A 26,950-nucleotide genomic window follows, 5' to 3' on the forward strand; every position below is an offset into this window, starting at 1 on the left:
AGCCCGGACTCGCTGAGCCCGCCCAGGTTCGTGCGGGGCTTCGTGCGCGGCCTCGGCGAGTACCTGGAACAGCTCTTCGACCCTTCCCGCGGGCAGCGCCGCAGCCCCGGTGTTTTCCCTGGAATGCACCTCGCGGGATTTACTCACTGGCCGCTGCGGTGCCAGGGAAAAGCGCCTTCGCTTCCCACCTCCTGTCCCCTCCGGGGCTGCCTCCCGGACCGAGGCAGGTGGGATGCGGGAGGCAGGAGGGGTTTGCTGCCCCCGGAGCCTCAGCAACCCCCGATTTCCAGGTGTGTGTTGTGATGTGAGCGAGGGCATCTCATGCTGCCTCCTCAGACTCGGTGCTCGCCGGGGTAGGATTGGGACGGAGGTGAGGGTGAGCGAGGACTCCCCCACTCCTTGGCTCTTGAGGGAACACCAGGTAAAACTGGGAAGAGACAGCTTCCAAACAGAGGAGTAAGGAAGCCTTCCACAACATGTTGGAGGGCATTCAGCCCATGGAGATCGTCAGACACCAGGCACGTCCCGTTCGGGCTTTAATTTTTGTGTTTGGAAAGCATCTGGGTAAATCCGTGGCAGAAGTCTGAAGATGTTACACAGATACACCGTCTTTGTTTCACAGAAGGAAGAATATCCTGAGAAAGCACCACTGTATCCCACCTTACTCATAATCGCTTTTCTAGGTGTCTGCACGCAAGCCCTGCTCCTGTTTTTTTCCACTCAAGGGTGGGCTGATATCACTAAGAAACCTGAAACCAGTCCTCAAGGTCCTCGGTGTGAGGGACCTGGGATGCCACCGTGACTGCTGCACTCGTGCTTTCAAGAGGCAGTTGTTTGGTCACTCACAGAACAGAAACATTACCAGTGTTAATTCCATGTTAAGAGAAAAGCTGACTCAAAAGCTGCTTCTCACTAGCTACATTTCATTGTTTCTAAGATAAACCTAGAGTAGCATTTATCTTTGAGTCACAGGTTTTGCTCTCTGTTCTTACTGCTTTTAAATTACTTGTTGGTTCAGTTCTGGACTCGGCTGATAACGAATAGCTTTTTACAAAACGCGGCTGCTTCTTATGCCCATAACACAGTTGCAGAGTTGTTTTCAATGTGCTAAAATAGTTTCTTCAGAAATAAGATGGTCTCCTATAAACATTGTATTCAATTTCTGTTCTGTTGGGCAAGGGAAAATTTACAAGCATGGTTTTAACTTACAAGGGAATTAAAAATAAAGGAACTACAGTGTAGGAGAAGCTTTAATTTTCCATAACAATGTTTAAACTTTCTATTTAAGGAGCAAAATCAAATTTCTCAGCTATTATGCTTTCTTGGTTTGCCTTGAAACACAAATTTGATATGGTGGGAGCATGTATAAGTGCGAAATTGTCAAGTTAATCTGAGAACAAAATAAAAATTGTAACTTCATTTGACCTTCCTTCCTCTTACATCTCATGCCATCATCTCACATTTCTCCTAAAGCTTGTAGAAGCAATTTGATGTTGGCATGCAACTACACCACAGGGGTCTCGAAACAAAATTGTCATTGTACTTTTATGTTTCATTCCTTATTTGACCACTGCCTGTGCATTCAGATCTCTCGTGATTTGTGGAGTACTTTCAGCTGGCTGACAAACCTGCACAGGTGAAGCTTTTACTGGATTTCACAGCAATCAAGCACCTCGTGTTTTTTGAGGAGGCAATGCAGCAGGGACACCCAGCCATCGGAGGAAAGCCCTGTGAGCTGCTGATAGCCAGCGCTCTGTTGGCCACGCAGCCCTGCTCAGCGTTATCCTTCCCAAGACAGTTTCTGTCAGCGTTTGTGAGCAATATCATGCAAAGCCAACAAAGGCTGGGGCCTCGCTCCTGTAGATCCTGTAACAGACAGCTGCCACGTGCATCTTCTGTGCTCTTAACTGTAGGAAGTTAGGGAGAAGAAAATGCTTCAGCTTTACTGGTGCAGAGTCCTACCTTCATTTTACCCCTTTCCATTACGTACTGAGGCAAAAAATGTGGTCATTACCATATAAATTCAGCATGGAGAAGCAAAAATCTATTATGGGCTGCTTCTTTTGGAAAGAGACACCAGAATGCAGAGTCTGAAGGACTGCTTCTCAGCAACTAGAAGCTCAGGGACACTCAATGAAATTACCAGGCAGCAGATCTGCAGTGACATTGGCATTTCCTTTCATGGTATGTGTCATTTCCATGCAGAACTGCTGTGGTGTTTATGGCTTAATGTACAAAAAAGTTCCAAAAGCAATTAGGCAAAATAAGAGGAAAGCAGGTATGGAACAGTGATGAGGATGTAACCTACCTTCCAGGGAGTTCATGAACTGCAGATTCCCTGTGTTTCTGTGGGTGACCAAACAGGACACTTCTGTATGCCACATCTATCTGACAGCTTGTTTTATTCTGAAAATAACATTCATAACCAAAATTTAATTAAAACTTAACTACTGCTGTGACCAAAGTATTAACTCTGCTTCAAGGTGATCTGGGAGCATGGTTCAGAGAGTAGCTGAGCAGCATTCTGGATGTGTGTGGAATTGCAGTGAGATTTCATAAAAAATATACTAAGATTGTAAATCTTCTAACCATGAAACTGCTGTAAGGACAGGAGTACCACCTTCAGCCTGTAAGTTTAGATCTTGGTTGACCATTTAGTGTAGCACAGCTTTAATTAGACTAATTCTTAAGAACTTGACATTCTTTCTGTTCTAAAACCATTTTGGAATCTTGTAAATTATATAGAGGCATTTGCTTTTTCTGTTTTTCCACAGCCTTTGCTATTGAAAGGACAAGGGGCAGTGGTTTTAAACTAAAAGAAGCACATAAGAATGAAATTCTTTACAATGAGGGTGTTGTGGCACTGGCACAGCTTGACCAGAGAAACTGTGGGTGCCCCACCCCTGGAAGTGTTCAAAGCCAGCTTGGATGAGGCTTGGAGCAACCTGGTCTAGTGGAAGGTGTCCCTTCCCATGGCAGAGGGGTTGGATTGGATGGTCTTTAGAAGTCCTCTCCAACCCAAACCATGCTATGAGTCTATGAAAATTACTAGTGAAAATAACTATGAAAGCAGCATCGGGGATCTAAAAGGTTTTTTCCGTTTTTGAGGTTGCAATAGGATACAGGATTTGCGTAGCACTGGTTCATGTCTCTTGATTTCATCTGAAAGTCATCTTACCAGTGCTTAGAGATCAAGAGGGGAGCTATGAAGGGAAAGAAAACTTTTAAAGTAATTTAATTTGTGGATGATGGAGGAGAGGCTAGGAGAAGGGAATGTCTAAAAACTAAAAAAGTGAGACGAAGTTATAAAATACACAGCCCCTGGACCAAAGCTCAAGGGGACTGCAATGGGTCAAGCTAGCAAAATTCTGTGGACCCCACAAGTCTAGTAAAGCTCATATTTAAAAGGACTTACGTGTGGAAAAAGGAGAGTTACTTTGTACAGCAAATATGTATATAGTCTGTTTGTTGTGTTTGCAATCACTTATCAAATTAAATAGTATATTGTTATGATGAAATCTGTCTTGTGACTGTTTATCGCTCTTTTTTTTTTTTCCTGCAAAGAAGAAACTTGCCAATGCAGAGTAAAGTGAGGCCTGCTGTGCTGATAACATTTTGCAGCTCATGCCCTGACAGTATGCACTTTCCTTGGGCGTAGCAATGGGATCCCACCCTGTCTTTTTCTGGGAAAACACAAAAAGGAAAGAGTCCTGATACTTGTGCTTGTTTGTTCACACCCAGTCTGATAAAACAGTTCAAAGGGACATGTTTAGATGATGAAAGGCTCTGCCTAGAAGTCTAAAACTTCTCAAAGCTGTTACAGGGTAAAGATGATGGGTTAGTAAATTTAAAAATGTTCAGAAATTAGGTAATGTGTCATAATATCATCATTGTGGTGGATTTCATTTCCATATCTCTATTTTTATCCTGATCTAACATAAGAATTACGGGCTTGTGTAGTCAGTTCAGAGAGAAGACAGATTCAGGATTAATATTTCTGCTCCTCTTCATGTCTCCTGGCTTCTGCTGACAGCTGCTGACCACAAATTTTAAAGAGGGACCAAAAGCCTAAAAGTCAGAATTTTGATTTGATGTGTCGTCCCTCTGAAAGGAATACAGGATTAACAAAGAGTCATTTTCTTCCTTTATTTTAAATTTTATGGCATAAAATTAAATGTTAAGATTTTTTTTTTAAAGGCTTTCCAGTATTCTTGAACTTCTACTGTTAGAAAAAGAAGTGTTCTTCATTAGGATTTCTATTAGAAACTGTGCATTTTTTGTATTTTAATTGCTGGTATGAAACCTTATTTTTAACATTTATCTTATTCTTATTTGGCAGTTATATTCAAGAATATTCTTGGTGCTTATGGTACTTTTCAAAGATCAAAAGGCGAATGAGAGAGCACAGTTTTGCAAATTTTTTAAAATACACTTGGAGTGATTTTCTAAAGAAGACTTGGGCCCAAAATCACTTTCCATATTATGCCAATTTTCACACAGATGTAAAAAGTCAAGTCAAAAGGAAGATCTGCAAAGTCAAGTGACTTTGCCAGTGTCACACCAGCATTTTGTGACAAAGGAGGGAACAAAGCACAAATGTCTGGGATCTGTTTGGTCTGCATTTGACTGTGGAACTTTCTGTGAATGTTGTTTAATTACTGTGGTATGAGAGTATTTATCAATTATTGTTATCTCAAGGATTAATATGAGAATTTTTTTTTTAAAAAAAAGTAAAAGTTTTCAACCCTAAAAAATATTAATTAAACATTCAAAGACAAAACTAAGTTCAGATAATAGTGTAGCACTTCCCTGCTGCTTCTTGCTTAATTGTAGACTTGTTTCCTTTTAATAGCTTGTGAGAAGAAGGTAGGTAAGCCTGAGGGTCATCACAACTCACTTTTGGGAACACTGTAACCTGTTTTCACGGGCTGAATTAGAGAACAAACCCATTAAAAATCAAAGTAACGAGCACCCAAATGCCTCTTGATGATAGGGGTTGAGGGCATATGGATTTATTAGCAGAATAGCTGTGAAGCAAATACATTAAAGTGGTGCTAACTATAGACTTTAACCTTATCACTTGTGTAGCTTTTAACTTGTGCACCTTGGTTTACTCAGAGTTTGTTCTGCTTCCTCTCACAGGAATACAGGCTCTCGATGTGCAGCAAACTGTGTTATGCCATAGGAGGTGCCCCAAACCAAGTGGCAGGGAGTGCTGCTTCTTTCTTCCTGCAAATCTACCTGCTAGACATAGCCCATGTAAGTAGCACAAGAAACATTTGCAGACTGTAGACTTAACTCTGATATTGCCAGCGATGTCCCTGGAATGATAAAAGGGGAATTAGCTAATAAATATTTCAAATTGTCTTGTTGTCATTGCCTCTAGCTGTTCAGCATCCTGGAAACCACATAAACTTGTCCAGAATTAATTTTTTTCCACTAGTTTCCTTTCTGTCTTGAGGTGGCTGTTGTTCGCTTTTAGTTTGGGAGCATTATTAGAACTTTGGGTGCTGTAGAGCTCACACACTTGCAGACACAAGGAAAATGAGTTCTCAGTGTAAAGAGTCAAAGAGTGTAAGACACAAGACATCTGAAAACATTAATAGCACCATGTTGAGGTTGTGAAGTTTTGTTCATTTGGTTTAGTTAAAAATCACTCCAGTTGCACCTAGTAGCTAACATCATTTCACACAAATTTTATTTGGTTTGTCTAAGGTAATTTCGTGGCAAGGAAAGCAGAGTTATCCTTCCTGAAGGTTCTTTGCTTCCAGTCTGTGGCTCTCTGGTGCAGAATCAGACCTGGTGAAACAAAGCAGTAGGAGTCATCCCATTCATCTGAGTTTCAGCTGCTCCAGCTAGATTTCAGAACAGCAGAGACACAAAGAAAATCAATCCATAAGCAATTTTTACTGTTTTGGATTGTCTTGGGTGCTTGCATGGTTACTAGGTGGGATAGAGAAAGTATTAGGATAGGAAAAAGGATTTTAGGGAGTTGAGGCCAAATTGCAGGGACTGTGAGAACAGATGTAAAACTACATGAGGGACTTCAGCACTGATGACTGTTCCTATTTGCTGGAAAAAAACAGAAGGTTCTGGGTCAGATATCATTACCCATGCTGTCTAAAGACAGGATATATGACTGGAGGTGTCCAGAAGTTTGGGTTGATGTTTTTCCTATAAAAGTGCGGTATTAAAAACTGACTTGTGACTTACTTAATAAAATTGGCAACACAGTAAGGTGGGCATGTACAACTGAGGTCATCATGAGTGTCTTGTTGAGATCAAAGTCACAAGATGTAGAAAAGGAGCCAGTTTTGGACAGCAGTGTCAAAGATGTCAAGTGGATGGTGTGGAATCAGAGCAGTTGGAGGCAGAAAAAGGAGCTTGGGGGTACAGGAGGGAGGTGGAGCCCCTCTGACTGAAGCTGTTGCCCACTGACATCAAGGATGGCAATACAAGACATTGGAGATGATGAAGCAGGAACTGAATGAGAAAAACCCTAACACCATTTTCCCAGGGTGCTTAGAAATATGGCAATTTCCCCATTCTTTGCTTATCACAGAAATTGAAAATTCTTGAAGCAAGGGACTGTTCCTTCATGTGTTTGTGTGCATTGTCCAGAAAGCTGGGGTCCCATCCATGCATCTTTGGGCACTACCTAAATTAGTGACATCAAAATATTAATTTTATTACCAAGCTTCTACTGAAACCCAATAATTTTGCTAAATGTTTGTAATATACTTACACTTTCATTAAGGGGCTTAATTATTTGTTCCCTGATGGTTTAGTCTGTTCTCTGAAGTAGTCGTGCAGGGACAGGATTTATTTCAAGGCCTGATAAATGGCTTTGAAATCCTGTGTTCTTTTCCACACGTTTTCAGGGGTGAGGATGTAATTTTATAGTCACTACCTGGATTTATTTCTTGCCCATTTAGAGGGCAGAACTGTTTTAGCTTCTTGAGAGAATGTGGAAGTCACCAAGTGTAATCTTTCATACATAATCTGGATCCTAAGAAAATTATATTTTTATTAATTTTCTGTAACTTACAGTTTCTCAATTTGAATTCCTTGTTCCACCTAAATTACCTGTATAGACGACAGACATAAATGTAACTCCAAACCACACAGGATCCTTGAGTCAAATTGCTAGAAAACACCAAAATTCTCTGTAATAACCTCTCAATAAAAGGATCCTGGTTTTTATTCCTTTTGAGATGGGTGAATTTAGCATATTTTGTCTTGTATTTTATTAATGCTGGAAAGTTTCTGGCATTGGTGCTGACAGACACTGTCTAGATTTAGGAGACAGGAAAATGCAGCCAAGGGATGTATAAGCTCATACCAATGATGAAGACAGGGTGATTATGCAGACTCCACTCCTAACATGAAAGAGATTTTGCTTTTTCCTCAAAGCTTTTTCCACCTCTGTGTATCTCATATCCACTTCCTTTCTGTCTCTTCGAGTTATTTGAACAAAACACCAATGTGGAACTCACCTAATTTGTAGTTTTGTGTTCTTGTGTCCCTCATAACTGCAGTATTTCAACCCCTCTATCTTTCTGACTGCTATTTTGTGCTTATTTTGCCTGCCCTGTCTCTTGAGGAGCAGTAGTGACCTGTGGGCTGTCCTGGTGCAGCCCCCACGGCGAGTCTGCCTCAAGGCTGGTGGGCTACTTGCCACCCTGTCTGTGGGAGGACACGGGCCAGCAAACGTGATGAGCTGGTGGTGACAGGAAGATTGGCTGTCACTGCAATTTCACCTGATTTGGGCTAAAATGTAACAGGGGTGGTGACAGAAGTCCGTGGCACCTGCCTTTTGTCCTGGTCATCCAGGACATTTAGAGGTCACTGCTTCCTTCTTTCACCTCTGAGAGAACACCTACAGCAAATCCTGCAGGCAGGGGACCTGCACCAGCTGGAAGCCTGGTGATGCTGCCTGGGAGACAATATCCTGTGCAGGAAAGCAGGGGATACCTGCTCAACACCTGCTTGGTGTTGTATCAGCTGCATTGTCCAGCATGGTAGCACTGGTGTGATGAAGCACAGAGAGGAAGGGATCTTGTCTGCTCTTGCTGTTTAAGCCACATAAGCTGTTTCAGCAGCTTCTCTCAACAACTGGTGTGAGGAACATTCATATTTGTATAGGTTTCAATGACTGCTTTTTTTTCAGGACTGTTGTTGCAATGACATGAATAGAGCACTTGGAAGAGAACCCACCTTTTTTAACTATTGTGTGATGGGAATTCCCAAGCTCTGCACAGATACATGTGAAGAAATAACTGCCTTGCCTGGGATAAACTGTATTTCTATATAGGTCCTCCTGGGTTAATTTCAGAGGTTTTTCTTCTTGGCCATTTTATTCTTTCGTAATCCATGAACATTTTTCAAGTGAGATGTGATGGACACGTGCTGGCAACTTTGATTTGAACAGATGTGCCTTACGCAATTCAGTTGTCACCGCTCAGTCTCGAGTGGATAAATTCTGTTGTGCAACAACCTCTTCCTCAGCCACATGCCACCAGTTGGCAGCCTTGTTGCTAATCTCAGGAGGGGAAAAAAAGCATTAGTGCGTGTAAACAACCCCCTCCACCATTTTCTAGATCAGGTCAAGATAAAGATCTGAGGAGATGGAGATGTGGGGGGAAAAAACAAGTGGCTAATTACAGAGGGACTCTGTCAGATTGTATGACTAAAACAAGGACTATGCTGTTTGACTATCTGATCCATTTTCCTCATCCTAAACACATTCAGGATCTTCCCTTCCTTGCATTTTTCCCCTCTAATCCCTTAATTCACAGCACCTCTCTCAGTGTCTCATTTGTTTGCTATAGGTAACCAATAGGAATCTCTATGACAGCAGCAGATGTGTTTTGTAAACGAACTATCATTATTCTTTAAAACACTGAGGTGTTTTTTTCTGGAAAGTTGCTTTATGCTGTTTCATTGTATTGTGAAACAATGGATCTTGTTTATTGTATTCTGTCTGTACTTTCAGATTACTCCATTTCATGCCTCTTTGGTGCTGTTCATTGGCAAAGCCTCAGGTGCAGTTACTGATCCTGTTGCTGGATTTTTTATTAGCAAAAGTAGATGGACAAAAATTGGCCGGCTCATGCCTTGGTAAGCATAAATGTGTACATGTATTTACATGTATATGTGAATATTGAGTGTTGTGATCATACAGCCACCTCACTGAAGTAGTCAAGGGTTGTATTCATTCCACATATATCAAATAAAACCAAAAAATTGTCATGTCATCTTTAACTTATTCACGCATGAAAACACAGAAGAGATTTTCTAACACTGGAGACACAAACAAATAAAGCCAAGAGACCGTATTTTTACAAAACTGGGAGCTGAGATCTAAAACTTTTCTTAAATCTGTGGTTGAATTTTCGTCTCTGTCTAGATTTCTTTAGTTGGACTTCAGTCTTCCACAAAGTTGGAACTTATTTCTACTTATGTCCTAGAGTGCCTTCACTTGGAAAAGATCGGGCCATGATAAAGGAACTCAAGGTCATCTATGCCACAAGGCATGTGTTCATTTGGCTTTTTAGTATTTTGGAAGTCATGGGGAGATTGACTACTTTGTGAAATAGGGAGTCTTTCATCACTTTATCTCATACATTATAAGGAAGCACTGTAAGATATTTTGAGTTAACTGGAAATTTTGAATTTATATAACCCACAAACTTGATTTACAACAAAAATCTAAGAGTAAATGTTGTGTCCTAAGCAAAGAAGTTGGAATTTCATGGAAAAAACCCCAGTTTTTAGCTGGTGGCTCTCTTTCTGCTGTGCATTTTTACAACTGCAGAAACTTGTCCATGGGCAGCTTATATCTGACAAAAGAGAGAAGGCAAGTACATATTGGAAAAAGGCTGAGATCAGATGCTCTTTGCCCAGTAGGAACAGGGCCTTCAGGTTGAACTTAAGCTTTTTGTCAAGTCTCATTGGAAAAGAGGAGCTTGCTGCTGTTTTTCTTTTCAGGATTTGGTTGGAGACCAGGTAAATGCTGTGGTTTTTAATGACCACTGAATTAACCAAATAAGAAAGCTATTCAAAAAGAAAGTAATGAAATTCTTATACAAATGCCATTAGAAGTGTTCTGATGCTTTTTTTTTTTTAAGTTCTCTGAAAATACAGCAAGTGCATGTGTTTGTTGTTAGTGTTAAATTGCTGTTAGAATTACTCCTGTCCAAGCACAAGCATGAACTTATCAGCCCTTTTCACTGTAAACCAGCTCCAGCACATCTTGCACTTCTTAAAGGAAAAGTGCTTATCTAACCCCGCCTTTCATCAAACAGCTGCTTGCTTTACGAACGATTTTGTCTGGGGTTTTTTGGTAATGCTAGTATTTTCATGGGAGTTTTATTCCTAGACTTTGAGACTCAGGCCATTTTTATACAAAGCAAAAAATCGGCTTCCCTTAGCTTAAAAATACTTCAGTATTTTGAAATTTTTCTGACTTCTTAATAATCTAGAGTGAAGCAATGGAATTTTTTCAGTCAGAAAAGCTTGCCAGCAAAGCAGGAACATTCGTAAGAGAGGTGAATGTTTAACTGTCACTTAATACTGTCCTCAATATAATACAAAGTCATCAATCACTTATTTAATGGCTTTAAAAGGCAGAAGCAGACATTGACTTGAAATACTGGTTGAACATTTTGTCAAAAGAGATGATAGCAGACAATCAAATATTCAGCAGCTCCAGCGAGGCTTTGAAAACTCCCTGGCATTGGAGAGGAAAGGAAAATATGGGAAAGGGGACAACAGTGCTAAGAGGGTTTTTGATAAAAAGTTGCACGAAGAAGTGACTGAAGATACTTAGTGTGGTGACTCTGCCTGGAACCATCTGGAAGAGCTCAGGCTTTTGGAGAGGAAGGTAAATTCCCTGAGATGTGTTAGGATTTTACCCTTGTTTATGCTTTCCATTGCTGTGGGTGAACTGTGGGCTGGGGACCAGAGGGACAGAGAATACCAGAACCTGGCACTTTCCTGGTAAATGTTCAGCTCCCAGTGATGCTGTCCATCCCAAAGAGCAGTGTGGGAAAGCCATTGTTTTACTAAACTATTTACCCACATTACTCTTTTGTATTCCAGGTTTTCAGTTCACGATTGCAAAATAATCAGCTGACCCCCAACGTCAGTAGTGCTGTTGTGAAGGGATTAATCTGTTTTCTCTTTTATGTGTTTGGAAATTTTTTGTTAGGATCTTGGTCATCTAAATACATTGTTTGATGCCTGATTTACAAGAATACAGGATAGCCCTGATGCTGCTGCAGCTCAGACTTTTAGGAAATAATAACATCTGACTAATTCTGTGTCATGAAGTTTGACAAGTGCTATTTGCCTGAAATAGGTTTTAGAATAATGTAATTAATTGCTGGTTAATGGCAATGTCTGGAATATAAGTTTCTTTTTTTTTTAAAGCCACCTTTTTCTCCAGAAGATGATCCTTTTGTGTTTGAAGTGATTAGGAGTTAAAAGGAGGAAATGATCATATACCCAATTAGATACAGAGTGTAGGAGCTTTCCATTGTCTCTTATCCTTTTTTCAGTATTTTTAAGTTTATCAACATATTTGTGCTTGCTTAAAGTAGCAGTGAAGAGACTAAATTCAGGGGAAAACCAAAGGTGCTAAAATTAGAAGAGGGAATCTCAGTAATAAGTAAGCTCATGTAAAAGTTGCTAGAGTATGCAGAGACATAATGACAGAGCTTAGTTTTCAGTGGTTCTGTCTAATAAATATGTAATCTGAGACATGTGCCAAGGAATGGCAATGTAGGTGTGCTGTTGCAGTGCATGTGCAAGGAAATTTGTCTCTTCTGAGAGGGATATTAATTTAAGTGCAGCTCTTTTCTTTCAGATTTGTTGGTTTTTTTCTACTTTATGGAAGTATTGACATGTGTATTTATGTATTTTATATTAGTATTAATGTATTTTATATTAATCTGTGTATTTAATGCACACTAACTTTTGATATTTAAAAGCATGACATTACTTCAGTTAGAAAAACTGCACATAAAATAAATTGTATTATATTGATTATTAGCAGGAAAACTTAATGTGCTTTGCTATCATTATGTTAAGATTCCTGATGTGTGTTAATCTTCTTTCCAGGGTGCTGGCATGTACACCCTTCACGATAGTGTCCTATTTTTTTATGTGGTACCTGCCTCCATTTGTATCAGGAAGAGTTGCTTGGTACCTGACTTTCCACTGCCTTTTCCAAGCACTGACCACAGTAAGTAGACTACAGGTTCATGATGTTCTCAGCAGTAACTCACTTGTTGTCTGTCTATATTAAAGCATTCCTATTCAGTAAACTTGTTTTCACATTCTACTTCAATTTCTAGTGAGTTTAAGGGACAAGCAGATGTCCTTTTATCAAACTTCCTGCTGGTTGATGGTTTCTGCCAATGCTTTCTCTGGCAAATGAACTGCTAATTCATCTGGGTTACCACCAGTGCCCTCAACTCGTTCTTGTATAGATGTTTAGATTCCTAATTCCAGTTAGACATCCAACTTCTCATAACTTCTGTTCTCAGGAGCAGATTAGGAATTCTGTATTCCTGTGTTAAGCATCAATATTTCTCTAGGTCCTTTTTCCCCCCGGTAGAAAGATGGTCCAGAAGACGTCCATTATGGTTTTAAATAACTTCTTCCCTCTTTCTTTTGAAAGAGAAGCACAGATTTTCCATGGCGGAGTTTTCAAAATGTACACACTTGCCATGTTTGATGGAGGTGAACAGAAATCCATATTGTACAAACATTGTAAGACTTAGTTTGGCTACAGATCTCTGGGGTGGTGGGAACACCACAGAGAACTTGATTGTTCTAGCAGGTTTATGTCCCAGTTCCCCTGCAGTGCTCTTAATTTATTCTTAAGTTAACGAGTGTGTGGCAAAATGGTGCTGAAGACAAAGTAGTTTTCACTATTATCTCCTGGATTTACATAATTAGACAAATATTTGAAATATTTTGGGTATATGTGTAGTCTTCTGGCTTGAATAAAGTGGAAAACTATATTTCTTCTTTATGGCTTTGCTTCCTGTTAGTTAGCTCAAGCTAGGAACATGATGGTGTCCTAGTGCAAAGAAAGCCAAATTCTTTAGAGTCTATCTGTGAAGGATGTTTTCCCAAGGAAACTGAAGGAGCCCAACATTAAGGTAAACCCTCTTCATATTTTATTATTTGTCTTCTGAAAAATACTGATTTCCTTTTATATCCTTTACAAACCAGACAGAAGCAGGTCTTTGTGCTAAAAAATTGGTTGAGGGTACTAAATGTTCTAAATGAATGTTCTAAATTAATTCTGAGGTCCCATTAAACCATTTTCTTGGATATCAAAGGAATACAGAAGTTTTACCCTGACATTTCCTAAGTCATCTTTTTTCTTTCCATAGTTATTCCAAGTACCATACTCTGCCCTCACCATGTTTCTCAGCACAGACCAGAAGGACAGAGATTCTGCAACAGCATATCGTGAGTTTGATCTGGGCTCTCTCTTGGGGATTAGGACTGAGTTTTACTGAAAATCATTCTTAATCTATAGGAAGTTCCTCATGATTTGTGTCCCTAAACTGGACTTTTATAAGAATGTTTTAATATGTGATGAAAATTAATTTGTCTTCAAAGGAATTGCATTTTTCTATCTAGATAGGAGACATTAATATTTCATTGTCTCAAATTGTCTGATTAGCTATAAAACTCTTTTTGGTTTATTGCTAGCCAGAGGAAACAATAAAAATCACTCTTAACCAAGCAAGGGCAAGGAATAATGATTTCATTTAAAGGTGATTTGTAGGGGGAAAAGCAAGAAACATTCAATTAAAGTAGGTATGAAAGTCATTGTGAGGAGTTTGTTGTTTTGGTTTTATTTTGGGTTTGTTGTTTTGTTGCCTTCTTTTCTTTAGTTCATATTTCCTTAGATTTATGTGTTTCATGTTATATTCAAATCCCAAACTTGTTTTCTCTGAAAAAAAATTGAGAATTCATAGAACCAAGACAATTAACCTCACCAAAAAGGAGAGTAATTTTGTGTGCATGTTCACACCAACTGAAATCTCTTTTTTCATTTCATCTGTGTTTTTTTAATTAATTCTGACGTACACCAGGTAGTTTAAGGACAGATCTTGTTGTAATATAACTAGCACTCTGACTGTATTAGTTAAAAGAATGAGGCTTTCCCGACCATATCTCTGGCTCTTCAACAACAAAAACCAGACAAACTTTTTTCCTTTGAAGCAAATCAGTCAGACCAAAGGAAGTGCAGTGAAAATATTTTCGAGATTTCCTGTATAGATCATAAATTGAATGCAAGAACAAATTGCTCCCCTCCTGCTCTCTTCAACTCTGTTTTCTTGCCTTCTTTACTGTGTAGCTGCATTAAGCAAGGTAAAGAGAAAGAAGTCAAATATTACATGAAAGACTTTTCTATGTCTTAACTTGTCCTTCAGTGTTGCTTTAGAATAACTTGTAGGTTTTTGTGTTGCATCTGTTTTCTCTTCCTGGCAAGATCCCTTTTCTCTTCCATTAGTCCTTCTAACCCTCAGCATACTTGATTATGTTGAAACCCACAGAGGCACAGCGAAATAGACAGAAAGATAAAAATGTAATGTCAAAAATTCTAGATACGATATCCCCTGAGCAACCCAATCCCTGTTCAGACACATGGAACAGTTGTAATTTGCATTATCATCAACTACCTTTAAGAAAAAGTCTAGGCTGGCAGTCACAGGACAGGACTAAACAGCAGGAGATTCCAGTTGTGTTATATTCTTTGGCACTGACTGTATTCTGAGTCATCTGGCCTAAATTCTAAATAAATCCCTGTACCTAGTGTTTTCTCTTGTCTGGTTTTATGTCTTCAGAGGCTGTGATCCAAATGAATGTGCTTTCTGATCTTCTAGTCCCATGCAAGGCTTCACAGGCACGTGAAACTTGTGCTCATAAAAGCTGTTGAACTCCATGGCTGAGAGGTGTCACACATATATAGTGTAATTTTATTGTTCAGAAAGGGTTTAACTTCTGAGTGTACAGCTGCTCTCCTAAACCAAATAAAGGTGGCGGAATGAACCATAGTTTTGACTTCTCAAGTGTTGGTATTTTTGTGTATGTTGATATAATATTTGTTTGGAGCAAAGTTTTCTTGTAATGGTTATGATTATGTGAGAACCTTGGTTTTTTATCTTTTTCTTTTTTGGTAAGTGTTTTACTTAAACCCTTTTGCCTCTCTTTGGGCTTCATAGAGGATTCTTCTTGTTGATAAACTGCCTTGGATGCAGTCAGTTGTTCAGGCATTTCTTCAACTGTTAAAGAAAAACAACTGTGCAATATGAAGTGTGCTCTTAAAAATAAGGTTGGGATCAGAGGATCCATTACCCTCTGCTGGAGACAAGAAGAACTACTTATTATAAATTTTATTCTGCTGTTACCATGAATGCAAGGTAGAAATACTGGATTCCCAAGTTGCTTTAACATAAATCCTACTTACATTCTGGCCAAAATATAACCTACTTCAAGGTACAATCAGCTGGCAGATCAGCTTTCTTGGCTGATGTGGAAAGTAGTACATCATAAATTCTGAGCACACAAGAACTTTGAAGGATACCTGCTTCTCAGCTCTTGCTACTACTTAGAAAATAAAGTTTCATGCTGGCTGCATTTCTGGTGCCTCTAATGATGCTTCTGAGTTTTATTCTATACAAGGGCTTGATAAAATGCAGATGTAGAGCCCTAGACAAAGATTATAAATGTGTAGGTGGTGTTTTAAATGAAAGGGTGATTTTAGTGGGTTGCCTTTGCACTGAGTTTGGAAGCTCTGCAACGCCCAGCTGAGACCAGTTTGCGTCCAAACACTTCAGACCAGATTTGGGTTAGATTTTGTTCCGGTTTGGCCAAATTTAGAAATATATCCTCTGTTTAGAGGCATAGAAAGGCACAGGAATTAATTTCTGGGCATAGGCAGCAATATGGGATACACATCATAAGGTCACCCCAAGACAGATTTCCACCATCTGCCAGGATTTTTGTGTGTATGGACTGAATTGCAACGTTGCTGGTAAGATTGGATGTGAAGTTTGGGCAAGGAGCTTTTTTTACTTCCCATTAGTTTAAATTAATGTTACATGGCACCTCAAATTTTCCACTCAAAAGCATTTGCAGTTTGTGAAGAGAGTAGCAATAGTTTAAAAGGTCCAAGTCTCCTAGGGAGCCTCTCTTCCCTTTTCCTTACTGGATCTTGCATAACCACACACAGCCTGCATTTCTGCACTGTCTGAGCCCCTCGCAGTCTGTGTGCGTTGCCGTCCCTTTAGATGGTGAAGAATTTTTATTCCTTTACAGGAGCACACAAACAGCCACGTGTCTGACGTCATCTAGGAAGGCTGTTATAGATCAGGAGACTTGAATAAACATGAGCCTAGGAGCTTTTGAAATGCCTGTCACTTCCTGAGGGGAGTATGATAGCCACCAGGACACAACCTGCTCTGGAAGCATCCCTTCAGAATCCCCTGTGGTGCTTCTGAGAAAGGAACATGGGACTCTGGGAGCCACTGAAAGAGAAAAAATAGAAAAAAAGCCTGAATCTTGGGTCAGTGAGAAGTCCATTCCCTCATAAATGGAGAGACTTTGCCCCTGTTGTTAATCTGTTCATGCAGTCGGCCCTATACATCTTTATGCAAAATGTGTAAAGAGAGTCTCTGGAACTAGGACAGGAATTCAGTACCTCCTGCCCATGGGGATGCTGGGTATGGTCATATTGCAGGGAAACGGGCATGGTAGGCTTGAAATCCCTCAGGGTGAGGAGGGTCTAGAACCCAAATTTCTCACCATTCGCCTCAACAGAGCTGCAAGATGTGGTCAGTTTGTTGATCAATTTCATGAGATGATGCCCATGGTTAGATTTTTGCTTTCCTAAGTGGAGGCTTTGGTTATTTTTTCAGATGATCTTTTTTTTTCTGGTGAGAGTTAGTGATCTGGATCATTCTCTGAGGTAGAGGTAGATAGTTCTGCCTGACTCTGGCCTTAGGCAATTAAGAACAGCACCTGCTGTTTCCAAGAGTTTTGTAGCTGTACTATTTCCATAAACCTGAGGTATCACTTTATTTTTCAGTTGGAGGACTCAGAGGTCTGATTAGATAAGTATTTCACAAGTTACTGTCAAGTTTGAGATGAATAGTCTGATGTCATGACTCCAAGTCCTGCTTTGGAGAAAATGGCATTTAAAAAGTAGTTCTACTCTGGTCCTCAAGATGAAAGATCTCCACGTTATCCACTTGTGGCTCTTAATCTCAGCATTCAGCATCTCATGCAGCTTGTGTGGATGCTTCTTCTCAAAGCTGATCAGAAAAACAAATGACAAAACTCTTTTTCCTTGAAACTGTTCTATTACTGACCTTCCAGTTCTGCTGTTCTTTGCATTACTCATTCCTGTAAAAGGAAATTGTTTGATGACATTTCTCTTCAGTGAGACAAATGAGCAAGATTCTCATCCTCAGCGCACATTTGTGCTTCCGTTTTTTAGGAATGACCATGGAAGTGCTTGGGACCTTGATTGGAGCTGCACTTCAGGGGCAGATTGTGGCCAGTGCTCATGTCTCTCCCCACTGCACTGTGAATCCCTCACTAAACACCACTGACTCCTGGCATGACGCTCCCAGCATTCCAGACCCCTCAGATCCCCTGTCTCATCAAGTAAGTGTCTATGGGAACACATTGAAATGTATAAAATACAGAGAAGGGTGGGGATGTTCCTCTAATACCATATCATATCCATCTGCATGAGCACAAATGCGACTTCCTTGAAATCAGTGATGTTGGAGCTGAGGCGGTGACCCTGTTGCAAACAGTGCTTCCCATCTTTGCTGTCTTTGCAACCCCTCCTCAGTGTGACAGCATAATTTCTCTGAGAAGCTTTGCAGGGGGTGCCAAACCTATAAAGTAGCTGTGAGGGACATGGCCATCCTTTGTTTTCACTAGGGGCTGATTTACAGTTTATAGAAGCTTAGAAAGAAAAGCTAAAGAGCCAGAGGAGGGTCACAAAAATTGTCAGATCGTTGGAGCACTTCTGTAAATACAGGCTGAGATTTGTTCAGCCTGGAGGAGAGAAGGCTCCAGGGAGAACTTACTGCAGCCTTTCAGTACAAAAAGGGGGCTTTTAAGAAAGATGGGAGAAACTTTTAACCAAGGCTTGTAGTGACAGGACAAGGGGGAATGGTTTTAAACTGAAAGAGGGTACATTTAGATTAGATATCAGGAAGATTTTTTTTACAATGAGAGTGACAAGGTTGCCTAGAGAAGCTGTGGATGCCCCATCCCTGGAAATGTCCAAGGCCAGGTTGGATGGGGCTCAGAGCAACCTGGTCTAGTGGAAGGTGTCCCCACCCATGGCAGGGGGTTGGAACAAGATGATCTTTCAAAGTCCCACCCAACCCAAACCATTCTATGATTCTATGAAAAAATGTTGGCTATAGTAGGATCTTTCAGTTCAGCAACACTGCTTTCCAAAGGAGTTACCACTGGAGATGTCCTGTACAGATAAATGGCAATTTTGTGAGTGAAACTGTAAGTCCTATTTGGAATCTGTACTTTTGTGAAGGTACAAAGCGCTGTTATAAGTAAATGTTTGGTAACAGGCAATTAGTGGGGGCAGATCTCAGTGGTTCACATGTGGAATGAACCTAGGGATCCATGCTTGTTTATTTAATTTGCCATGGCAGACTTTTCCTGTAATTTTTCACAAATAATTAATCTCCTCGTACTTGACTTTTATATTTTTTTGAGAAACAAAGAAGGTTTTATATCTGGGAGGTTCCAAACCTCAGTCAGCACAATTTGATAGTCTTCAATTGTTTCCAGTGGTCTAGAAACAGGCCCTGAATCAAACAATTACCTTGTGGAGTGGGTTTTACCTTGTGTAATCAGCAGATTGTTGGTTCCATTTTACCAACTTCTAGATTCATCCTTTCTTTTTATGCTTTCATCTGTTGCTCTCTCAGTGCAAGTACCAACCAATATATAAAATACCCTATGAAGAAGATTCCTTGACCTGAATCTAATCTCAAATGCTTGATGCAAATGAGGAAGTACATATTTGTGCTCTTCCTAATGTGGTTGAGTAGCTCCTATTACCATGCTTCAGCAGCAGTAAAATCACAAGCTAAAGGCATGTTTTTATCTATGTTTTGAATTTGCATACTCTGGCATCAGCACTGGTGGTCCAGGAAAGGGAATAGTCCTGGCCTTGCCCCATTCCCAGACGCTATTCTCTTTCTCTGTTCCTTACTTTTTCTGGCACAGGCTTCTCATAGAGCTGATCTGGGCAACCGTCTGAGGACACCTGGGCTGCTTCTCTAAGTGGCCATACCATTTTATGGCTGATTAATGTGTTTTGGAAGATGCTTGTTTGGTAACTTGTAGTGTGTGTTTTAACAAGACACAGAACATCATCCTGTCTTCCTTTTTAGCTTCTGGGACAATGGTTTGATGTAAAACACTATTGTGTTTATTATACCTCTGTGAATTGTCAAGATGAGTAGCTTGACAAGTCATGGAGCAAGCTGAATTTCATTGCACAGCAGATTCCCTGTCTGAATCTGCTTCAGACTAAAACCCCCAATTGCTATTTTGAAATCTCTGAAATGGCTTTCACATAAAAAATGACACAATCTTGATTTATTTCCTTTCTGTCTAATCACCTGTGCTTTCCTGTCCTTTTTGAGGTAGGAGGGAGATCGAGAAAGAAACTTCACAATGAGTTGAATGTCAAGTCATTTTTTATTTTTTAAAACTAGTAAAGATCCATAGCATAAAGTAGCCAGAGTTTGTAGGTAGAGGCATTATCTTTCATTAAACTAGATACTAAAACTGGGAAAGTATGGGAAAGCTTTTAGACACAAACATTTTTCAGATCTGAAGAAGTTGCAGTGTGACTGGAAACCTGTCCCTTGTTCACACCACACACAGCAGAATATGCACCTAATTAATTGCACAGTAAACAGGAGATGTTGGATCTTGAATTTTGGTTGTATGACTGATGGGCATTAAGTCACAAGTTGAGGCAGGGCTAGATTATATGAACTTGAAGAAACTCCATCAGGAAATATTTAGAGGAGGGCAAATCTTGACTTTCTGTTAGTGCCTTTCAGAAGTATGGCCCTGACCCTTTTTGTTACAAGGACTATTTCTTCTCTGCTCAAGAGCACAACTAGTTTTAAAAACCACTTAGTGAACAACTGATATTATTTTGCTCATTATTGAAAAAAAGGAAATGGAAGAAATGGTTATTTTTAAGCTCTCCTGGAGTTGTTACTATAAGCTTAGGAATGTATCTTTATTACTGGAAACCAAGCATGGGTACTGATAGAGTTGTAGATGGGCTAACAAGTTTTGTTCAGGGTTGGAGAACCTTATTTGGCCTGCCATGAGTATTCTTGATAGTGTAAGCTCAAATTACATTTAATGATGGCCTATGAAATACAATATTTAATTCAAATGCTTCCAGCAAATTAACAAATACGTAAAAACAAAATATAAAATTCACAAAGGAGTCCTGCTACTATCCTTTTCTTTCAGACCATTCTCTCCTGGCTAGGCTGCATTTGAGGCTGAAATTGCCTTGTTTAAGTGAATTCAGGCATCTCCACTACTGCTCTCTGTATTCTGTCCAGGCCATGACCAGCAGTGTGAAAGTACTCTGTGACTTAATTTATATCTCTGATATAAAAAATCCCTCACCTTTATCCCATATAAAGAACATTCCTTTATTTCACCATGTTATTTTCTGAAATGTAAACATCTTAACAAAAGCTGTTTTTTTGAAAATCTTCTATTCTTACATGGTTCATCTGAATATGTTTGCACCTATACTAAGTGTCTTTATATTTGGAAGTACATTCTTGTGATTGCATTTTTTACCACCTTCTTCTTAGAATTATAATAATTTCATCTACAATATATAACCAGTAATTTGGAATTCAGTTTTCCTATCAAATAATCACTGTGTCATAAAGCTTTTAACCAGCACTTACTTTATCTTTGATAACACACTCTAAAGTAAATTTTTACATCATACTAAAGCAAAATATTTTTTAAAGCTTTAATCCAAAGTCAGTGTAGTCAGAAATAATAAATGAGACCTTGTGGTGTGGGAAGTATCCTTGGAGGCTTTGCTCCCCTGGATAAAAGGAAGCAAAGATTTCTGAATTTGCTTGAATATTTCCCTAAATAACTGGGAAAACCAGCATGCAAGCTACCATATACTCAAAACATTGGCATGTAAGTATGATTTCTAAAATTCATTATTATCATCATGTATAAATGCAAAAACTGTAGTAACTATGTTTACATCAGTACTGAGGACTCTCCCATCCACCATGAAGTTCCAGATTGCAGTCTGGACTTACTGAAAATTAGAATCCCTCTGTGGATTATGCATGGTTCTGATTAGGTGACTGTGTGTGTCTGTAGTTAGTCTCAATATAAGCAAATTTTTAAAACATTCAGGTTGCCAAGACAGTAACCCTTTTGTTCACAGCCTCTTTTTTTTTTTTTTTTTTTCTTCAAGAAATAGATACTTATATGCCCTGAATTTATCCTAAGACAGGTGTGGTTTATAAACAAACTGCAGAAGTGAACATTTTTCAGAGAGGTAGCAGATAGGCAGTTGGCTGTATGCAGATGGGCATTTCTTCATTTGCAGGTGCCTTACCAAGAAGGGACTGAAATTTTCATAATGACATGTCATTCTCCTGTCACAATTTCAAATGTCTTTTTTTCCTTTTGAAAGGCAAAAGTTTACATGATTGCAGCAGGGGTCATAGCAGGTGTATATCTTCTTGGAATTGTCATTCTTTTTCTTGGAGTAAAGGAAAGGGATGGTAAGTTTCATTTAAATATGCCTTGATTTAATAATAGTTATTTCACATTCCTTTATTGAAAAGATTTTTATTTTATGTATTTTGCTTCTCTTAGATCCTTATGCCTTAAACTCAGACAGAGCAATTCCTTTTTGTAAGGGGCTTGCACTCACCATGAAGCATGGTCCATATGTGAAGCTTACAGCTTCATTTCTTCTCATCTCTAATTGGCCTCATTCCACTCTCAGCACGGGGGAGTCTGAAATGCAAATAACCTTTGGCTGGTGACTGGAGGGGTGATCTAGGGGGTGTTGCCTTCCCCTGTAAATCAGTAGGGAACCAGAGTCCTCTTTTGGGGTCCTGTGTGGCTGGAGATGGTTCTTAAAAAGGAGAAGCAAAGCCAAAGTCATGACCATTTAAAGACTTTTTTTTTCCTTTTCTTTTTTTTTTCTCCTTTTCTTTTTTTTTTTTTCCTTTCCTTTCCTTTCCTTTCCTTTTCCTTTTTTTTTTTTTTTTTTCATAAAAGGTGAAGAACTAGTCCTAGTGACCCAGACTGGGTCATTCTGTGTTATCCATCCACAGTTTCCTGTGGTTTCAATTGCTTAGAAAATGCCTTTTCTCTTCTGTCTGTTCCTCTCTGTGTGTGCCCTGCTTTAAACCATTGCCCCTTTCCTTTGCATAGGTGGCTGCCCTCAGATAGTGGCTGAATTAGGTCTTGTGGAATCTTTTGTGATGGAAGGCATTAGGTCAGAGTAAGAAGACATTCAAAGGCAGGAGGTCTCTCCTGTGTCAGAGTTAGATAGAGCTCATTTTGAAATGAGGACCTGCAATTAGATGTGGCTCTCATGAAAAGATGTGGTGCATCCTCCCAGAGAGAGGAGCTGTAGAAAAGCCACTCAGTAAGGAACCCTCACTCCCCATAGGTCCAGGAGGCTTTTTAAGCTTGATTTTTTAGCTTTGTTCAACTCAGTGAATATGTTATTTTGATGTGAACTTGTACATATCAGTTGAAGTTTACTTTATTTTGAAAAGCAAATAATTGTCGCATTTTTGCCAAGAGACTCTTAGTCACGTGAGCCATTGATCAAATGAATATCAGGACAGAAGGCAGGAGTATGACATGTAAGAGAGCAGTCTGTGCTCACCAGAAGTCCTGGTGAATTACTAAGTTCCTTAGAAGGGCTGCTTAAAAGTTTGTTTGCCAAAGAAGCACTGAACTTTTTTGTTGGCCTGGATTTGGGCACAGCATCTGTTAGTCCTTGCTGGAATACTGAAAGGTGAGAAACAATAGCAGAAGTTATTTCTACTCATATCTGGGAGCTGGAGGTACTGTGACCAGCTGCAGGGACAGGGAGAAGATGAAAGATGAAAGGTCCCTTATTGTCCACATCCTTCCAGCATCCACTCAGTCAGCAGGGATAGAGAGCACATCTAGTTGCTGGCAGCCAACTACTTGCTGACAACACCCAGAGAGGAAAAGATTTTCTGTCAGTTCATATCTCTTTGTTTTGCTATTTGTGCAGACTGAAGGGAAGGCGTGAAGGGAGGCAGAAGCTGGAAGCTATGTTACTCCAGCTCAGCCAGCATGAGCAACCCTTGCTGCTGTTATTTGAGGGAGGGACACTGATATTATGGACTTTAGAGAATGGATCAGTAAAGGAATGGGAAGGTAAAGATGCATTGGCATAATTCCAGAATATGATATCCTATGTCTAAAATTAAGGCAGCATAAACAGGGACACAAACTAGGGAAGGCTTTTGTGATAATAGAGATGGGATACAACTTTTTGAATATCCTAATTTGTATACATATGATTGGCCACCTGTAAGCTACAAGCACACAAAGGAGCAAGAATTGATCATGCTGCTGTGGCATGAGTATTAAATTCTCCTCTGTCACTCCACTTCTGCAGAATTGCTGGAGCTGGCCCTCCATCACATTCGGGTGTTCAGAGTCCCCTGAGTTCTGCAGAAGCACGGTGGTGGCACTGGCTTCACCTGTCATATAACACACTGCAGTTAGGTCCTTCCATCTGATGAGGATTCAGACGTAGGGAGATACCTGACCCAAAGCTACACTCCATATCTGAGGCTGCATACAAAACCAGCTGCTTTACCACAGAAAGTTGGCAGGAGTGTTACTGCAGCTGAAAAGTTACTTGTTTCAGAGTCAGAGCTTCTAGAGAAAGATTCATGGCCTTGCTGCGGAAAAGAGAGGGCAGTTTCTTGCAGTAGTCTGTAGCTGTGACAACAAAAGGCACATGGGACATAGGGAATAATGCCTCGAGACAGAATCCTTTCATAGGGCCATTACTGTTTTGGTCAGTTTTATGCTCTGTTAGGTGTGGTTTACCTCTTGTTTACCCCAGCATTACTGGCATGTTATTCCAGTGATAACGGGACAGTTACTGCTTCTTTAAATTGTTGCAAACAAGGGATGAATGAGACTCCCAAATCCTACATTTAACACATCAGTCACCAACCGTATTTAACTAATATGGCATGTGATGTCATTTTTGTCTTTTTTTTTTAATTTTCCTTTCTCTTTTGGTGGTCACCAAATGTCTTCAACAGCTGGAGCAGGGCAACTTTGTCCTGTTCTGCACTCACGCTGCTGGCCTCCGCAATCATTTCCAGTATTTGGTGGTGACCATCTTGGTGAGTTGTACTTCTCTCCCAAATGTTACCTGGTTCTCACTGGTCTTTGGCACAAAGTAACAGAAGACAAGAAGTGTTTTGTGTCTCAGCAGAGCTGTTAGGAAGCTACACTCTTTTTTGCATTGTCTGTTTGAAATAAAGTTGGTGTTCCCTGCTGTACTTCTAAAAATATAGTGGTTTGGAACTTTTAATTCATTCCTGGTTGTTTTTACCTGTAAGCAATTTTCTGCTCCTATAAAGGGCAAAAGCTGCTTCTAGAAAGGAGGTCTGGAATTCTATCAGCTTTTTCCCTTTCCCCAATCTTATGTGCTGAAAATTAAACAACTTTAATTTGCATATTCATACACACGACTCTTCTGGGCTAGGTGGCTTGCAAGGATAAATATTTAAAATATCCAGAAATATGAAGATTCCTCTCTAGAGCAATTGGCAGCATGATAAAAAGATCCTTGTACAGAACCTTTTTTCTTGACATACAGAGATAGAATTCTGCTTGCTTAGGTGATACTTATCCTTTCCCAAATTATAAGACATATCTTTTCAAAAAATATTAAAACCAAGGTGTTAGTTATCTTAAGGGTCTGCAAAAGAGGAGTGTTGGTTATCTTAAGGCTCTGCAAGTGATGGTCACCAAGAACAGAGACAAGAGACAGTAGAGTTAAAGTAAGCAAAGACTGAAATATAACTGTAACAATTAGATGACATTTAAATAAAGGTATAGTGTAAGGCTGCCATTAGTGGCAGTACTTCAGTGCATTGGTACGATGTTGCTTGTGGTTGTTGCTGCTATGGGTGAGTATTTCAGTATCTGAAACAGCAATGTTTACTGCAAGCAACTATTTCTCTTACAGATTGTTCCTAATAAGGGATACATAGTATGGAATGCTAACTCTAAGTATATCTTAGGATAAGTTTATCTTGCACTTCATCTTTCTTCCTGTACCATGGGGTAGAGCTAAATTCACTCATCATTTGTCAGGTTCAGGCAATGTGGCAAAAGGCATTAGCACAAAGTGTGACTATTTGCAGTATGTCTGAACCTCAATGACTGAGCACAGCTTTGACTGCTGTGGCTCGCATTAGGAAAGGAAATTTTAAGACACTGTCTTCTGATATTTGACTGTGGAAAACCCTCTCATGTATAGCTTAACAATGAATTTTAAAAAGTCACTCAAAGGATGAAGAAAACCAGTAATCTTCATGTTCGCCTTCCTTTCAGGCCTTTATGTACTAGACAAAAAGATGCCTGTGAACTCTAGAGCTGAAGAAGACAGTGGCAGTAAGCACAGTACAGATATGGGTTTTTGTCCCTTGTAGGTATCAGCAGCTGTGAGCGTTCCCTTCTGGCAGAAGTTTCTGCAGAGATTTGGCAAGAAGTGTGCAGCATGTGGGATTTCGGTAAGCAAATCCTCTGAGAAAAAAAATTCTGCTTGTGCTCATTTCATTTGACAACTGGAGCCACTCAGGAGCTCTTTCAAGTGCTTACAAGCTCAATCTATGTGAATTTGCTCAGTTTCAGAGTTTGTTTTAAATCATTATACCAAATTTCAGACAGATTCCAAGTTTCCAAGGGAAACTTTTGAGAAATGAATTGATGCCATAGGGAGGTCCCAGTTTATTTAAGAATCTGCTCAAGCTCTCCTCATTTGACTGCTCTCAGAACTGAGCCTTAGTGAAGTTTTATAAATTCAGATCTGAGTTGCCTCACGTTGACAAGTTATCTGTTGTACAAGGCTTGTTTTGTCCTTGTTATATGGTGCTGAGGTGTTTGCATTGGTAATTCGGTCCCAGGCAAGGAAACAAAACTCTGTTACACGTCCTCCTCTAGGAGCACCCCCATCCCTCTGAATAGGGAGGGACAGTTGTTAGTGAAGTAACGAAAAGGTGACCTACCTGAGAAAAGAAGCCTAGTTTAACTGTGACACAACTCTGCAAAGCCAGCTCAGTGAGCCTGCCCTTGTCACTGATGGATTATTTTAAGTCCCTTACTTAGTGCAGACAGCAGCAATTTTCTGTCATCATCCTCGGTGAGTTATTGTATAGGCTGGTTCCTCACCATTTTCCCCCTGTTTACCTTCAATTACTTATGAAAGAGGAAAGAAAAATTGCCTTGTGCACAACAAAGCAGGAGGATTTGAAAAAGCCAGCCCAAAGCTATATGTCAAAATCTGAACAAAGCTGAAAAATTTAGGTCTGGTGACAGTTGTTGAATAGCGTTGAACAGGTATAATTTTTGAAATTAAAAGCTGTGTTGGAATGACTTCCAGAGAATCAGAAGTAACTTTAAGACCCAAGTTCCAAATATGCTGAATTGTTATGTTTTTTGAAGTAGGCATCTGGAATCCAAGCCCCATCCTTATTTCTTTTTACCACTTGAGCAAAGCGAATTGCCAAAAGCACTATTGGCCCATTGACTAGACCTGAGAATG

At 39.8% G+C, this 26,950-nt stretch overlaps 1 protein-coding gene across 1 annotated transcript in view; it reads left to right on the forward strand.

Moving 5' to 3' along the window:
- Positions 1 to 5,099: 5,099 nt before the first annotated feature.
- Positions 5,100 to 26,950, forward strand: part of MFSD2B (major facilitator superfamily domain containing 2B) — a 35,910-nt gene continuing 14,059 nt past the window's right edge. Inside the window, exons 1-9 of the mRNA XM_017745106.1 lie at positions 5,100 to 5,259; positions 8,996 to 9,120; positions 12,124 to 12,247; positions 13,410 to 13,488; positions 17,531 to 17,700; positions 21,794 to 21,884; positions 21,979 to 22,098; positions 24,436 to 24,521; positions 25,839 to 25,919. Of these exons, the coding sequence (XP_017600595.1) occupies positions 5,158 to 5,259; positions 8,996 to 9,120; positions 12,124 to 12,247; positions 13,410 to 13,488; positions 17,531 to 17,700; positions 21,794 to 21,884; positions 21,979 to 22,098; positions 24,436 to 24,521; positions 25,839 to 25,919 (978 nt within the window). The 5' untranslated portion in view covers positions 5,100 to 5,157. The remainder of the gene's footprint in view (positions 5,260 to 8,995; positions 9,121 to 12,123; positions 12,248 to 13,409; positions 13,489 to 17,530; positions 17,701 to 21,793; positions 21,885 to 21,978; positions 22,099 to 24,435; positions 24,522 to 25,838; positions 25,920 to 26,950) is intronic.

Source organism: Corvus brachyrhynchos, unplaced genomic scaffold (assembly GCF_000691975.1).
Source record: "Corvus brachyrhynchos isolate BGI_N302 unplaced genomic scaffold, ASM69197v1 scaffold116, whole genome shotgun sequence".
NCBI lineage: Eukaryota > Metazoa > Chordata > Aves > Passeriformes > Corvidae > Corvus > Corvus brachyrhynchos.